Raw genomic sequence first — 16,491 nt, 5'->3', positions numbered from 1 at the left:
TCCTATTTACAACCAGTAGCAGGTTTTATATTAGGCTAAATTAGGGGTGAGCATGGATTGGTTTGGTTCAATTCAGTTCCTAGGCAAAACCTAAAACTAATTTATATCAGGTTTTTAAAATTGGAACCTATCCTATGAAGATCAATTCAAGAGTCAATTCTAGGGTCTACCCATAAAACCTTTATCTCCCACCTCAAAAAAAAATTGAGCATTTTATTTAAAAACTTGAATTTCAATAATACCAACAACAACAATCACTTACAAAACAATAATAATAATAATAATAATAATAATAATAATAATAATAATAATAATAATAATAGTTCAAAGCTTATCATTATACTTTATATTTTGTAAAAAAATTACCTTTTACATTATTTGTTATACACATTCAAATGTTAAATTGAAAAAAAAATCAAATCACTTACATAACAAAATGGTCAAGCTAGATGTGAGACCATGACCTTTGTAACAATGAGTGATTGGATTCATATCTTCACAACATCAAAGTATTTTGGTATTTATTTCAAGACAAATTTGGTTCCAAAGGCCATGTCCACCAAGGCCAATTCTACAAGTCATCAATTCATATAGGTAAACTGTAAACCCCTAGATAATGGAATTGGTTTAGGTAGGAATTAGTTCCAACAATTTGGAACTAGACCTACTGGTAATTGATTGGGTAAGGGCAGTTCAAGATCAATTAAAGGTCAGTTCCGAGTATAACCTATTTCATTTCCTCACCTCTATACCCAACATTATTTATTGCATGTTAAAAACATAATAAATGGCTATACAAATCAATGGAGATAGCATCAGATACTATGGTTGCAATGGATCAGATTGAACCAGAATTATCTAAATTTAAATGTGATTTATTTATATTCGGGTTTTAATTAAATGGTATCTACCAAATTTATTTCAATTTTGGATTCTAGTTATAAAAATATTATATTATTAACAAAATGGACTATCAAATAAAATGACTTTGATCATGGTCTTCAAAACTAGACCCGATCGAACGGCCGGACAAAAAAAACCGGGAATCAGTCACTTGGTCTGTTCAGTTTTACCCCATAACCGTCATTTTGGCCAAAAACCATTGATTGGTTGGCAAACCACTGACCCGGACATTCAAACCATTCCGACCATCCAACGGTTTTGGCCTTTTTTTTTTGTTATAATGGGCCGTCCATTCAGTTTGAATGTATAGGCCGTTCGACTTGGGAACTAGACCCTGAACGGTTTATTGTCCGATTCGATTTTAAAAAACCTGATTTTGATATTGCATGTTACTAATAAAATAAATTAGAAAAAACAAATACTTGTATGGAACTTGAATTTACGAGTCTTTAGTAAAAACTAAAAATACAACATCCATGTCAATTTTATTAGTAAATTCAGTATAATTTTTAAATACATATGAGCATATATTTGTTTACAAAAAAAGCATATATATTTGGATTAATTTGTAGCACAAAGAAAAGTGCATGTATTTGATATATACCCAAAGTTAGGCAACTTGTATCATATGGAAGTGCATGTGAATCAATGTGGCAATGGGACAAGATTCGAGGAGAGGTTTGTAAGTTCCATACCCTCCTTGTCTCCCTAAACCTCCTAACTCACGAGTTCACATCTCTGCTCCACAAAGAATTGCCTCACAACGCCCCACAGCACATCCCTGCCATATATTGAGAACATCTCCCGATGATGACATCATTGAAACTGGTACTATCATCAGGAGATGTTCCCAATACATGGCGGGGATGTGCTGTGGGGCATTGTGGGGCGGAGATGTGATCTCCTAACTCACAACATTTTCACACATGTAGATGCAAAACCTACCTGGTTCTATATCCTCTCTACATTTGAGGACAAGGCAAATCGAGTTGGCACATTGGGTCTAAAATTTGCATCTCATATTATTTCATGTTATGTATAAACAAAATAACATGAACAAACATAAAAAATTTATAATCATTTGATTGAAACATGTAGAAAATACATAAACTATCAATTATTTTCCACACAAGATTCAAAACATAATGCATGATATTCCAAGATGTGTATTATTGCTTGGATTTAGCCTAATACCATAACTATATGGATTGTAAAACCCCAAATCCGTCCCCACCCCAAAATCTGTTTTTTTTTTTTTCAAAATTCTCATATATACTTAAAATTCATATTATATTATTTTGAGAGAAAAAAATCATATTATAATCATTATTAAATTTGGCTTGAATGTTGTATTTTAATAAATTGTCATAGGTTAAAATTTCATACTAATAATTTTCAATTAATTTTTCATAAAAGTATAATATTAAAGTCATTTTAGTTAATTTTATTAACACACAATATTCTGGTCATTTTAGTGTAATTTAGTTCTACTATTTAATATCCGATCATAATCGGAATTCCATCGGAATCCGATAGATATTGGATGGATTGACCTATTTGAATCCGAATATAAATGAGTGAATTGAATTATAGCAATGAATTGGAATCTGCTCCTCACAATTTTAGAGCGACATCCCACCGTATATTAGGAACATCTCCCAGGAATAACATACAAGATGTTTACGATGTGCGGCAGATATCTGATGTGAGATCGGTGTGAGGAGCGGAGCAGATCCGGACTCGGCTGATACATGTTCAAACATACGTTCCCTATAAAGGCAAAACTACCCCATCCTTCGATTTATTGGCACGTATCAGCCTTAGAAGAAGACAATAACATTGCACCGGTATTCATTGACCAAAATCTTACTGGCTATGCAAAATCGAAGCAGTATGTTTTCGGAAAACAAAATCCTCGAAGTTGACTGATGCATGTTGAAAGAGATTTGAGATTTCGATCATGGCTCTTCTGTCATCTGTCCACAAATCCATCTTGGAGGGCTCTTATCCGGCAAATATTTTTGATTCTTCGCCTGTTTCCTCTGTTGCTGCTCGATATCTTTCGTCCACGGGAGTCAGTTTTCGATCGAGGATTGATGGAAGCTCGTCGAAAGAAACAAAATTTGGTCGGAATTCTGTTAAAATAAAAGCTCTTGCTGGTGGGCTTTTCTTTTCTTTTATAATTATTTATAATTTGCTCCTTTTTATTGATGGACTGTTTGGTTTGAAGACTGAGAAAATAGGTTCAGAAGTGTAACGTTTTGTTAACAATCAGCAGATTAGTTATTTCATTAAGGACCCGTGAAAACAAAGAAATCTTGAGTATGCTTCCAGAAATAGAAGACTAATTCAATCCTCTATGTGACAGATCATACAAACACATCTGAGGTTCCTCTACTGTCGCGCTCAGAGGTTCATTTTCTTCATCTTTATACTCCTTAAAAATTTAAACATTTAACGATGCCTTTTATTCTGAAATTTCTATTTACGATTTTTAGGTTGCATTTCTATAAGTGATATGAAACAAATTTGTCTGTTAAATAAAGTTGAAATTGCAGTTATTGGCTCTTGTGGGTTTTCTAAGAGTTATGTAAAAACTAGTTCCACTGTTCATTCATTACAATACCCCCTCCCCCAACACACACAAACCAAAAAAAAAAAAGGAAGGAGAAACATAGGAATAGAAGAAAACGTTTATGGTATGAAACACTAGCTCCTTTATATGCCCGTGGACCAAGAACTCCCTATTCTAATGGTCCTCTTGACACCTTCCCTTTTAAGAAAATCAGCACTGCCATTGGTTGATCTTGGAAAACCTGAACGAGATGTTCAACCTGTTTGCCAATGAATACTCTAGATTTTTGGGAAGACCTGAATGAGATGTTCAACCTCCGGAAACAAAGTGTTGCTTTGGGAAGGTGTTTGGGTTGGAGAGGTTCCCCTTAGTGAAAGGTTACAATTTATTCACTTTCAGAAAATAAAAGAAGAGTGATTTCTTCAGGTTTTATTGATAATTCTTGTGACCTGGGTCTGAGGAGATGTAAAGGCGCTCACTTCACCTTGCGCCTTGCGCCTCAGGCGCAAATTGACCCCTGCGCCTTTTTTGCGCCTTGTGCTTTTAAAACACTGGTTGCACCAAATTGAGATAGTGGGAGACTCTAAATTGTTGGTTGATATGCTGCAATCAGGTAAGTTGGGAACCTGGATCTATAGACTGCCTATAAGGGAAATCCTCAATACAACAAGGGAGATTGGTGCTTGCTTCAAATGACAAGGAGATCGGCTAATGGTTTAGCTGATACGTTGGCTAAACAAGGGACTGTGAGGGAGAGAATGTTTTGTGCAGTTTTGTAAGAAAGATTACTGGGGACTCAACACCTGTTTAGGGGTTGACAGTTGTACTTAATTCTGGAAAGTTGTACTTAATTTTGTATTAATGAAGTTACCATTTCCAATAAAAAAATATGTGATGAAGCAGTGACCAAGGAAGTTCGGTTAGGGAGCTTTCAATCAATTACCACCCAACAATCACCTTCCATCTCTATGCCTTCTCACTTGATGAGAAAACCAGCCTGATCCTTGCAACATAGATAAAAATTCCGTCTAAAAAGAATTTCCTTATCCTACAGGCCCTGAATAGCTTATAAGTTATACCACATGTCCCATATCTTGCCACTTAAAAGATGAACCCAGATTTCCCAATGAACATCCATCATAGACTCTCTTGATCCTCTATATTTGGACATATGGCAACACAGGAGATCCTGTAAGTTTTGTCTGTTATGCAGCTACAGGACCAGCTTTTGCTTCCTTATCTTAATGTTCATTTGTTCTGTTTAAGCTACAATCTTTCCAGGTATCTGTTTTACCTTTTGAAAACTGCTAAGCATATTACCTTTTGGATCAATTCCTTGCACTAAAAGAATTTCACTTTGTTGATTGAGAAACTGAGGTTTCAGTTTCTTGATCAAGTCCGGTAATGTAGATTGAAAAAGATTGCTTCAGTTAGGTTGGATTTTCTTTATATATACTGATTTATCACATTTCTTTAATTAGATAACTAATCATATTCAATCTCCAAGTTTTATCAATAATTTTCTTAAATAATAATTAATTGATGGCTGCCCAGGTTTTTGAAAGGTTAACCGCAAATCAAGAGAATAGAAAGAGCAAGCAGCATTACCTGGCAATGTACTCTAGCATCTTTGGTGGAATCACAACGGAACCTTCATTAATGGTGATCCCCATGGATGATCATATGGTCCACAGAGGGCATGGTGTTTTTGATACTGCAGCTATAATGGACGGGTAAAAGATTAAGGCTTCCAAAATGCATATGTATCTGCATGCTAGGGGATCTCCATTTGAAACAAAATAATGTAATAAATCAAGACAGCCACCCAACTTACCATAAACATGATATCATCCAATTTTATGTTTTATCACCTCACAGGTTGCATGTCAAGTTCCCTCAGCTTTACTCGTAGTTGCAGACAACACCAGTATTTTTTTTTACATGATATTAAGGTACACGTTAGGTGTCCATTCTTAATGTTACCATACCATTAATAATGCTGACAAGGCCTAAGGATCTTAGCAAGATCCATATGCATATTAACCATGGTCCATAAGATTAAGAAACCATTTGATAACAGCTTAAGTGGCTGAACTGAATGACTTATTTCTTGTCTTTTATTGGATAAAAATAATTAAATAGTTTCTTTTTTTTGTAATGAAACACTAATATATTTGTGGGTATAGAAATCAACCCAATTTCAGCTTCAGTCGTTAAGGTGTGTTTAGTTTGATAGAAAATAAGAGAGGAAAATAAAGCTAAGGGAGAATTCTCTTTTCCTCAGCTTTCTGTTCCTTTCTTGTTTTCTGTCAAACCAAACGCAGCCTAAGGAGTTGACAATCTCCCTAGTAACTTTTTCACTAAAACACAAACAATAAATCATTCAGTTTAGAGATTTCAACTGCTAATTAATGCAGTTACATAACATGGATAGGAATCAAAATGTTCGATTAACCTTGAGTTCTGGGGCATTTTTGTTTCTGCACATGCCATGGCTGATACAGTTATAACCTTTACTATGTTTTTGTTCCTATTTTGTCGTGCTGGTTTCTTATATTGTAATGGAGTTTATTTTCTCAATGTTTTTATGGTCAAGTTCTTCTGAGAATCAACTCATCTGGATGACTTCCAAGCTATTTCTTTTAAGCATGTTCTTGAACAATGGAATAATATTTGTTTCTTCTTGACTTTCTTATTCTATGTTCTGCCAGTAATTGAGTTTCCCTTTATCTTTGCCACATCCCAGATATGTTTATGAACTGGATCAGCACATTGACCGCTTCCTAAGGTCGGCATCCATGGCCAAAATCAGCCTCCCCTTTGATAAGAAAGGCATAAGAAATATTCTCATACAAACTGTAGTTGCATCCAAATGTAAGCAAGGATCACTTCGATACTGGGTTTCTGCAGGACCTGGTGATTTCCAACTGTCTCCATATGGTTGCCACCAACCTGCTCTTTATGCCATTGTGATTAAAGATCAGTCCCCTCCAGATTGGAGTGGTGTTAAAGTAATAACTTCATCTATCCCAATAAAACACCCACAATTTGCTACCATGAAGAGTGTAAACTATCTACCAAATGTGTTGTCCAAGATGGAGGCCCAGGAAAATGGTGGTTTTGCAGCAATTTGGTTAGATGATGAAGGGTATATTGCTGAGGGGCCCAACATGAATGTGGCATTCGTGACAAAGGAAAAGGAGCTAGTGATGCCTTGTTTTGACAAAATTCTCAGTGGATGCACTGCAAGAAGAGTGCTATCTCTTGCAGAGGGACTGGTAAGAGAAGGAAAGCTAAGCGAAATTTCAGTAAGGAATCTGACAGTAGAAGAAGGAAAGATGGCTGATGAGATGATGCTGATAGGAAGTGGAGTTCTTGTTCGTCCTGTGTTGCAATGGGATGATCAAGTAATTGGAAATGGTAAGAGCTTCGTGCAAACTGTTACCTAAGAAACATAACATGCTTTGTACCCAAGAAAGAAAAGCTTGTTATATGATAATATCCTCCTATACATAGAGATAATGCATAGATAGATATAGATACAGATACAAAATGGGGTATGAAAATCAATGAAGCAATTCAATACGGTATTAAGGCCATGTTTGGGAGTGCTTGAAAATAAGTGCTTATTTGGGCCATTAAGCACTTAATTGGTATTTGGGAAATAAGCCCGAAGTAAGTGCTTATTTTAAAAATAAGGGCTTATTTTTTAAGCCCAAATTTCCAGCTTTTTTAGTGCCTATACAATAAGCACTAATTCAATTTTTTTCTTCCAAAATTATCTCTAGTTGAATTTTAAAATACCACTTATAAAATTATCCCTAATTGAATTATATATATTATTTATTTATTTATATATAAAAGTACACTTATGAATGCACTTTTACGAAAGTGCTTTCAATGGGTATATTTTGAAAATTTGAAAGAAAATGAAGGACAAAATGGTTACAAATGCTTATTTAAGTGCTAATTAGAGAAAAAGACTATCAAACTCCCAATATAAAATAAGTGCTTATTTTTTAAAATAAGCATTTGAAAAGATTGGGTGTCAAATGCAAATTAGTGCTTATTCAAATAAGTATTTAATTTTAACTTAAACACTCCCAAACATGGCCTAAATGAAATTGGGTTGATCTTGCATGGTATTCTAGAAGGCTTTGTAGGATAATAGAATATACTGATTATCTAATATTCTAAGTACATTTTTTGAGTATTTGATATTCTAACTACTTATACTTGCATATTTGCTTCTTTGCAGGCAAAGAAGGCCATGTGGCTCGGACTCTTCTAAATCTCATTTTGGAGGACATGAAATCCGGACCCAGTACAGTCCGGGTGCCTATTCCTTATTGAACTTGTTGATTTCCCTTTCTCATTGTGGTATGACCGCAGCCCGAAACCCTAAGGCTCAGTTTGGTTGTAGTGCAAATTTCATTTCGAATAGCATAATGCATGGGAGTGCAAATAGGCTGAGTTGTACATTCTGATTTTTTTTTTATTTGCATCAGATTTGACTTTGTTTTATTTGTTTGTGAAAGTAAAATGATGTTCCAGAGTATAAATCATATTTAAAATAAAGGGAAAATTCTCAATAGGTACCTTGTACTTCAGGTCGAGTACCAATTTAGTACCCAAACTTTAAAATACAACAATCTAGTACCCAAACTTCTAAAATGGATGCAAAGCTCAATAGGTGCAAAATTTCTATCCAGTTCAGATTTGCACTACAAGCAAACAGAGAATAAAGCTGTGTTTGGAAACAATGCAAATAAGTGTGTAAGCAAATATGTAGTGTAAAACGATCGTATAAATTGCAAAGCTGGGTTAGCTTTGCATTAACAAATATACCTTACCAAAATGACTTTTAGCTATAATGGATGCAAACACGAATTCCAATAAAGCATATGCCTTTTTTTACCAAAAGCCCACTTGAATGCAAATTTGCTTCTTTTTTATTGATGTACTTTTACATCTTATTGTCAATATACATATGCATTGGAAAATGTGTTTTCTGCCATTTGTCAATGCATAAATTAATATTGCCAAACATAGGAAAAAGTGAACCGGAGTGCAAACCCTGAACGGGATTTACACTCCATTTGCATCATTTCCAAACACAACCTAAGTTGTAAACCTAAGCTATAAAGTTTACAGCATTTTATGAAACTTCCTTATTTGGAATAAGTGGAATTCAAAAAAAAAAAACAAATAGAAAACTAATTTCTACTATCAATGTTTTCAACTTGTTGTTGACCTAAACAATCGAATCATTCGAACAATCACTTGATCATAATTTTGGGTTCAATCATAAAACCAATTTTTTTTTCAAAAACTGTTAACCCATTCAATTCGGCCATTGGATCATGGGTTAATTTCCAAAAGCCATAACTTTGTGCTTCATTATTTGATTGGGGTGGTCTATCAATTTTTGGTAGTTTTTCCAGATGTACACGTTCTAAGGCTCAATGCCTTGATATTTTTGCCTTTTTTTACCTCAAAACCCAATTCTTAGCATTCTTTTTATAAAAAAATAATAAAAAATGGAAACAAACATATAAAATAATAAATATTACATGTAAAATATGTTTATACATTATTTTATTCATACAATATATCTTTATATGTTTTATATACAATATGATGGTATGTCATAGTTTGATTCATTCTACTTGAATAGTCAAACCGGTGACTTGCAACCTTGAGGCAAAAACAGTTCAACCTCTAAGTTAGTTTTTAAAACAATGTTTACTAAATGTTTTTTTAAATAAATGGTTCCCTAAACCACATTTGGAACTCCTACCTGTGCGGCCATGCCTACCCACCGGAAACTATAGTCATACATTAGGAACATCTTCCATACTTCTATGTTGTCATCATGGAGAGATGTTCCAATGTGTGGTTGTAGTGTCCTATGGGTAGGGTAGGGCTGTAAACATATTGGATTCAGATTGGATTAGCAAAATCCAAGTTGATCCAATTATTGAAAACTTGCATCTGAATTAGATCCAAAATCTAATTAGATTCGGATTTTAATCTTTAGGGTGCATTTGGAATCAGTGTAAAAGTATATCGATGAAGTTTTACATTGAATTGTAAAAGTGACCGTTACTTTTTGAAAAACGTGATGGGCGAAGAGTGTAAAGTTTTACATAAATAAAATTGATGTAGTGTTTACATCAATAATCGATGTAAAACTTTACATTTGATAGGTTTTACATCGATTATCGACGTAAAACTCCACTCCATCCAAATCTATGCAAAACTGAACCGGAGTGGAGTTTTATGCCCATCATGATTACTCTCATTCCAAATGCGGACAAAGTCAAACCGGTGTAATCTTTTACACCGTTCTTGATTTATACCGATTCTAGACGTAGCTTATGGATTTAGATTTAATTCAACACTGCTTTAATTTTTTTAAATACAAAAAACTAAAAAGCTAATTACTTTTCAATTTTTATATATAATAAATTAATATAAAAATATAACATGTTGAATTTATCATATATATAATATAGTATATAAAATATATTTTTATAATTTTAAATATAATTATATATTAAAATCAATAAATATTGTAATATAATTGGATTTAGATTTTAGTTAGAGAGAATGAAATCAAATCCACATCCAATCCGATTATTAATTAGATATATATTTTATCTAGCATTTGACCCTGTTACGGGTCAGTCACATGTATGTATCATTTTGGTTTTTACACATTTTTTTTGTTTACTACAGTAATATTATTTTGTTTGAGTTTCACTATTTATTTAATAATTATATTTATATTTGAATTAAGAAATTGAATTACAAAGATTTAGCTAGTGAATGGCCCCACACTGAGTATGGGAAAATTCCCTCAAGTTTGATTTCCAACATTTGTATTAATTATTTATTCATTTTATTAAATTTTATTAAAATTTTTATTATTTTCATTCATAATTCATTTTTTTAATTTTTAACCATTCTAAGCTAATTCATTATTTAATAATTTTTTAATAGTTTAAGCACATTTACGAATTTTTAATCTATTTTACCAATTAATTAATCTTTTTTGTTATTTAATAATATTATTAACTATTTTAGTAATAAATGAAATATTTATTTAAGATAATTTCTTTTTAAAATATTGAGTTAATTAATTATTTAAAGAATACTATTATTTTTAATTAGTGATTTTTATTATTGTTATTATAGTTCTTATTATTGAAAAGAAAACTGATTTCCAACCAAGTATAATTATTATTTCTTCTATTTGTTAATTAATATTTTGCATTTACGAATAATCATTAATGATTATTATTAATATTATTAATTACTATTTATAAATATTGAATATTAATTAATGTGTACAAAAGAAGTAGTAGGACCTAGTATTCTTAGTCGAACCATTGTCTTCTCAGGCAATGGTTCATGCCAAACTCAACCACAGGTGGCGTCATCAATAGTGATGGTATGACCTTTCTGGCCACCGGAGGCCAACCATAAATGATCGTCAGTGGTTGGCAATCTCATCTAACCTTAAAGAAGAGATAATGCTTGCTTGTATTTAAAAAAAGACACCCGTATCTGGCTTCCTATACACTGGTCGTATGAAATTCCCGACCACCGACGATCACCCATAAGTGATTGCCCGTGGTCGACAATCTCATTTAACATTAAAGAACAACCGGTATTCATCTATATTAAAAAATGACTCAGATTCTACATTCTTCTCAGGCATGGATTTGCAATAACAGTAAACAGAGCTGCCGTATTCTACCTTCATATGACCCTCCCGGCCATCGACGACAACCCATAACTAATCACCGGTGGTCAGCGATCTCATGTACATTATAATAGCAGTCGTTGGTCACCGGTAGTAAAAACAAAAACGTCCGGTTTTCTTCTCAGAGGGCCCTGTCTTCTCAGGTAACGATTTGGGCTAAATTTTAACAGGGCCGACTATTGCTACTTGCTATGCCACTAGCGGTCACACAGAAGTTGGGGGTGATGATGAATTCGTTGGAACAAATGTTTTGACATATATTTTTTCATGAGACAAAGATTTCTTTTAACGCCTAACGCCTAAAGGCAAGTCATTTATAAATGCTGAAGTTACAAAATAGAAAAATTAACAAAAAATACAACAAAAAAAGCATGTTAAGCATATTCAGAAAAAACAGAAAAAACAGGTAACCACAAGCACTGAGAGAGAACGAATCGAGAAATACACAAAACCCTTAAGTATAGAGAAAACAGGTACATGGCACCCAATCCATAGTAATATTGAAAACGTGAAAGTGGGAGAGGTAAGATCGCATCTTGTTACAAAACTCTCCCTAAAGTTCCACCCTCCAAACATTTAAGGAATGGGCCCCATAGAAAGCCAAAAATGCACAAAAGAAATTGTGACTTATAATTGTAGGGACGTAAAAGTGTGCAAAAAAAAAACACCCATTCAAGTCATTATAAAAACTAAAAACTGAAACAGTTGGAGTATGAACTCGCCCGAAAAATGCTTGCTAGGAATGATAGCATTATTACAAAACAAATGGATACCCAAAATAAATGAAAATAGAGTTCAACGTGATAAAATAAATGAAACACAAAATTGAAACATGTTTGCCAAGACTGAAACTCAAAACTTTATAGGTATAAGGTAAAGTGAGATGAAATGTAAAACTAACCTAGGTAGTTGAAGTTGCAAACATCCAAGTAAAAATTCCAATGAAGTGAACTTGTTGTAAGCTTTGAGAAATTACAAATTTGGAGAAGATCGTATGGAAAGACTGGTGATTAGAGTCGAATTTAGAGTTTGAAACTGATAGATTGTGATAGATTGAATGAGAATGTAGATTTCTAGACATGACTTAGAGTCTAACATGAACGTGGGGGTGAGTTGATTGCAACAGAATTTTTGAATTTGTCTCCTAAAATTAAGTTCTCTTTGAAAATTTGAACAAGCCATTTGATTGAATAAGAATGTAGACTTTTGGACGTGATGTAGAGTCTGACGTGAAGGTGGGGGTGAATTGGTTGTAAGAGAATTTTTGAATTTATATTCAGTTCTCTTTGAAAATTTGAACAGTCCTAGAAAATTTAGGTTTCCACATGTTTGAATGATGGTAGTGGGTTGTGGGCTTTAGCAATAATTTATCAGAAAATGTCATATGTCTAATTTTTCAGAAAAATGAGAAGGCCACGTGTTTAAATGATGGGGAGTTATAGCCTCATAGTGGGCTGTGTGTTTTAATAGGAAATTTTCAGAAATTGCCATGTGTCTAGTTTTCCATAAAATGAGAAAGTCACTTGATTGTAAGTTTTAACAACTTCTTAAAAAACACCATATGTCTAAATTTTCAAAAAAATGAAAACCCCATTGAATGGTGAAAACTGTAATTTCAAGACATTCTCTCTCTCTCTCTATATATTAGATTTGTCATATGTGCCTTATCACATTATCACAGTTAGATAAACCAATTGATCTACTGCGGTAGGTGGTTATTCTTAGACACATTTCGCGCATTTCCTATTTAATAACAAATGCTCGTTCATTGAACCAAAGAGTAGCCTCTTTTGTTTCTTTCTCTGCTCCTTCCTTGCAAGAAAATATATTCTAAGCGATTTAATAACGCTGTCGATGGCTGAGGCAGGCATACTTTATTGGTATAGATGATGTTAACAGAGTATTGACTTAAGAGGACACGTAAGACAGAGACTTTGTACCTCCCCCAGTTGTTCAGCAATTTGCACAACTATTCCACATGAGATTTCCCCAGGCCATATGCATACAAAGGATGGTTAGGAATTGGAAAATCCTTATGTATCATGTAAATAGGTTAGCCACATGTACATGTAGAGTCATATTTTCCTCTTTTGTTCTTTCATTTTAGGTTTTTTTTTTGGGGTTTGATTTAAAAGGGAAGTTGATCAATGGGATTTTGGCTCATATTAATCAGCAAATATGGAATTGTGGTTTCCATATTTGTTTTTCATATTCTCAAAGGAGAGGGGAGTTGGTCAATGGGATTGTGGGTAAAGATTGTTTCAGTGGAAGTAATTAATACCCTTTTTGGACTTGGGAAAGATGAGTTTCCCAAATGAATAATAAATACCAAAAATCCAAAAAATCAAAAGTACCCATGGTTAAGACTTGAGAGTTTCTCCTATGATGGCAACCACATTGGGCCGAAGGGGTAAAAATGGCAAAAGGTTAAAAAATAACAATTTACATGAAAAATTGGGTGAGACAAAAGAACATGGGAAAGTTAAAAAGCCTCATCTTTACTTGAATATAAATTTTAATAAAAAAAAACATGGATAAATACACTTATCCGATAAATATTTAATTTCATAATGAAAAACGAATGGAGCTTTAATATCAACAAGTATTGAAAGAAGGGCGAGCATGGATTACCTTGTTGGAGTGTTATATGACCATCACTTTGTAGATGGAATATTTTAAAATATATACATTTTTTATTGGCTAACTAGCCTAGTTAAGCTATCAAAGGTTGCTTAAAAAATATAAAAAAGAGGCTGTCAAAGGGCGCCAAATGTTGGATTTTCTTTTGTTTATAATCTATAGGGTGTTTGGCATCTAGGACTACTCGAATGGGGGAAGATCATTGAATAGAAAACAAATCCATGTAATAGGACATTTAAGATTCTTTCAAAGATGAAATACATGGCTTAGAAGAGCCGGGATCACCTGTCAATAAAATATGTTCGAATACCTTACCAACATCATCTCACACCGTACATCTTTTGCATGACGGGTCTCACTTTTATGATAGGCCCTAATTTTATAGTCAAAGGGCCCAGATTGATGGTTGATGGTTGAGTTGCTTTTATCGAATTGATTTGGAGAAACCATCTATAAAGAAAGAAGCTTCAGCGAAAAACTATATTTTTGACTTTCAGGCAGTTATGTTGGGATTTTCGGGGTTTTCACTAAGCATGGCTTAAAGATTATCCAGATAGGCCCCACCTTGCAAGGCTAGAGGTGCTGCATGAAAGCCCTCCAAATGGTCATATAATAGCCAAAGTAGAACTGGATGAATTGTTGATTTGTTTTTTAGTGTGAGTCATTAGGTGGTTGTGAGCTCTTGCTGGTTGGCTGAAGTTGAATTAATTACCATATACATAAAAATTTCATTATTTAATTGTTTTATCCATTAAAAACAAACCAAAACAATAAGTCATTCAGAGGAACCATTTCAGTTTATTATCAAACAATTTCTTAGTCATACAGGAAGGAGCGTTTCTCTTGTAGGAAGGGGAGAGATGTTTTCACCCTTTCTCAATCTTTTGCATAAAAAAATCAAAATAACTTGCTACATCGGCATTTTAGCATAAAGAACCAAGTATCATGTTTCTTAACTAAATCTTTCAATTGAAAAAGTATAATATTTTAAACACCTGACCGGCTGACCCACCATCGACATGGTAAATTTAAATCGAGTTTTTCATTTGAGACCCTTTTTACTATGTTTTTATTTGAGACCCTTTCCTTGGCCAAACCAGTGGATCTCTTCAGAATTTTGAGATTTGCCACAAGGCCCCCCCTCCCCATGGAAGAAATGGGTGGACTAGTAGTGCAAAGAATTTCAACACCATTCTTTTCAGTCTTCTTGTCAAAGGTGAATTTCTAATTAATAAATACCCATTTCATGTTTCTGAATTTCTAATTCCCTTTATGGTCAAAAGTCCAAATGATGGCTCAGTTGGTAAGTTCTATGGCTAATTTTGGTACAGACTTGACCCACTTGGCATCAAATCTTGGAAGGAGAATGCAAATAAGGGAACAGGAGTAATAAGAAAATGGGTAACGTAGACAACGTTATTTTATATAAATATAAATTATATAAAATAATAACAATAATCATCATCATCCAGACCTTATCTCAACTATATGAGGTCGGTTACATCAATCCTATTTCGCTGGTCTATTCTGCTTAATGTCAAGATGAATTGGGGAGGCTTCACTGTAATACATAATCAGATCAAATATATTGTGTTTTTTAAAGTTAATATTCAAAGTAAGAGCAGGCTTTTAAATATTATACTAACATTAAGGCTTCAAATGTCAAAAAGCATAAACATTGTTTAAAGCTTCACCATGGGCACAGTTGGCGTAATCGCTTGCATGTTTGTTTGTTGCAGGTGAGAAACTGAGAGAACAAACAAGTAGCTTCCTTGTGCATTCCAAGAAGGCAGAGAAGCCCTTTACACAAATATTCAAACATAACCAAACAAGGTACATCACGCAGAAGAAGACAAACCGAATGCGGAAATGTGGAATCCGTTGAACATTGACAATAGATAGAAGATGCGAATCGATTGATTTTACTCTTATAAATCACAGATAAACTTGCCACGTGTTTACATTCCTACAGATATTTTATGCCAGCTGTCTAAAACTGGATTTTACCTTAAAATATGGAGTTGACATTCGGGATTTCGGATACTTCAGCAGCAGACGTCTCGAGATCATATTCAAACCATTTATGATTTACCGTAGACATTGGCTTTTATTTTCCGGGATGCTATCCAGAGTGGGACCCAATGAATGGACTTAACACGCGTCACGATCCTTTTAAAAGAAAGCAAAGGAATAAAAGCAAATAATAATAAGGGGGAATCGTATTCGTATACCATCCCTCAACGTAAACTTTCCACCTCAGTCAATCAGTTGGAGTGGGACCACACAAACAGATTGTGATCGGGCAATCTGAACCATTCGATCGATCTACTTTTCGGAAGTAGGTCTTATATATCACCCAATGTCCTTTGCATCTCCATACCAACCGGGGCCCACTCATCGTCTTTTGACTTTTCAGTCTTGATGGATCGATTTAACATGCTTATCGAATCTAGGACCGTGATCCATTAACGATCTGAATCGTTGATGGCGTGAATTTTGTTCCGTTTGATGCGCAGTTACGGCGGGCCCACAGATAGTGAAGTACACGTCAGATTGAACGTGTGATACTTTCGTGGGACACGTGTCAATGTGGTGTTGTTCC

General features: G+C 33.9%; 1 protein-coding gene across 1 annotated transcript; it reads left to right on the top strand.

The window, feature by feature from the left end:
• The first annotated feature begins 2,706 nt into the window (after positions 1 to 2,706).
• LOC148842635 (D-amino-acid transaminase, chloroplastic-like) lies at positions 2,707 to 8,070 on the top strand. Its single transcript, XM_088958973.1, has 5 exons — positions 2,707 to 3,062; positions 3,272 to 3,315; positions 5,033 to 5,211; positions 6,225 to 6,898; positions 7,737 to 8,070. Exons 1-5 carry the CDS (start codon positions 2,864 to 2,866, stop codon positions 7,829 to 7,831), a joined length of 1,191 nt encoding a protein of 396 aa, XP_088815099.1. The 5' UTR covers positions 2,707 to 2,863; the 3' UTR covers positions 7,832 to 8,070.
• Positions 8,071 to 16,491: the final 8,421 nt, after the last annotated feature.

The sequence above is a fragment of the Nelumbo lutea genome, chromosome 8 (genome assembly GCF_056320005.1).
Source record: "Nelumbo lutea isolate HS-2025 chromosome 8, American lotus-T2T, whole genome shotgun sequence".
Lineage (NCBI taxonomy): Eukaryota > Viridiplantae > Streptophyta > Magnoliopsida > Proteales > Nelumbonaceae > Nelumbo > Nelumbo lutea.
This window is presented reverse-complemented; position numbering and strand designations above follow the sequence as displayed.

Excerpts from the sequence above, each read along its gene's own strand:
- LOC148842635 (XM_088958973.1), top strand. The coding sequence starts at position 2,864 with ATGGCTCTTCTGTCATCTGTCCACAAATCCATCTTGGAGGGCTCTTAT. Across the intron at positions 3,316-5,032 it reads CTCTACTGTCGCGCTCAGAG|GTTTTTGAAAGGTTAACCGC; the intron begins GTTCATTTTCTT and ends ATGGCTGCCCAG. Across the intron at positions 5,212-6,224 it reads ACTGCAGCTATAATGGACGG|ATATGTTTATGAACTGGATC; the intron begins GTAAAAGATTAA and ends GCCACATCCCAG.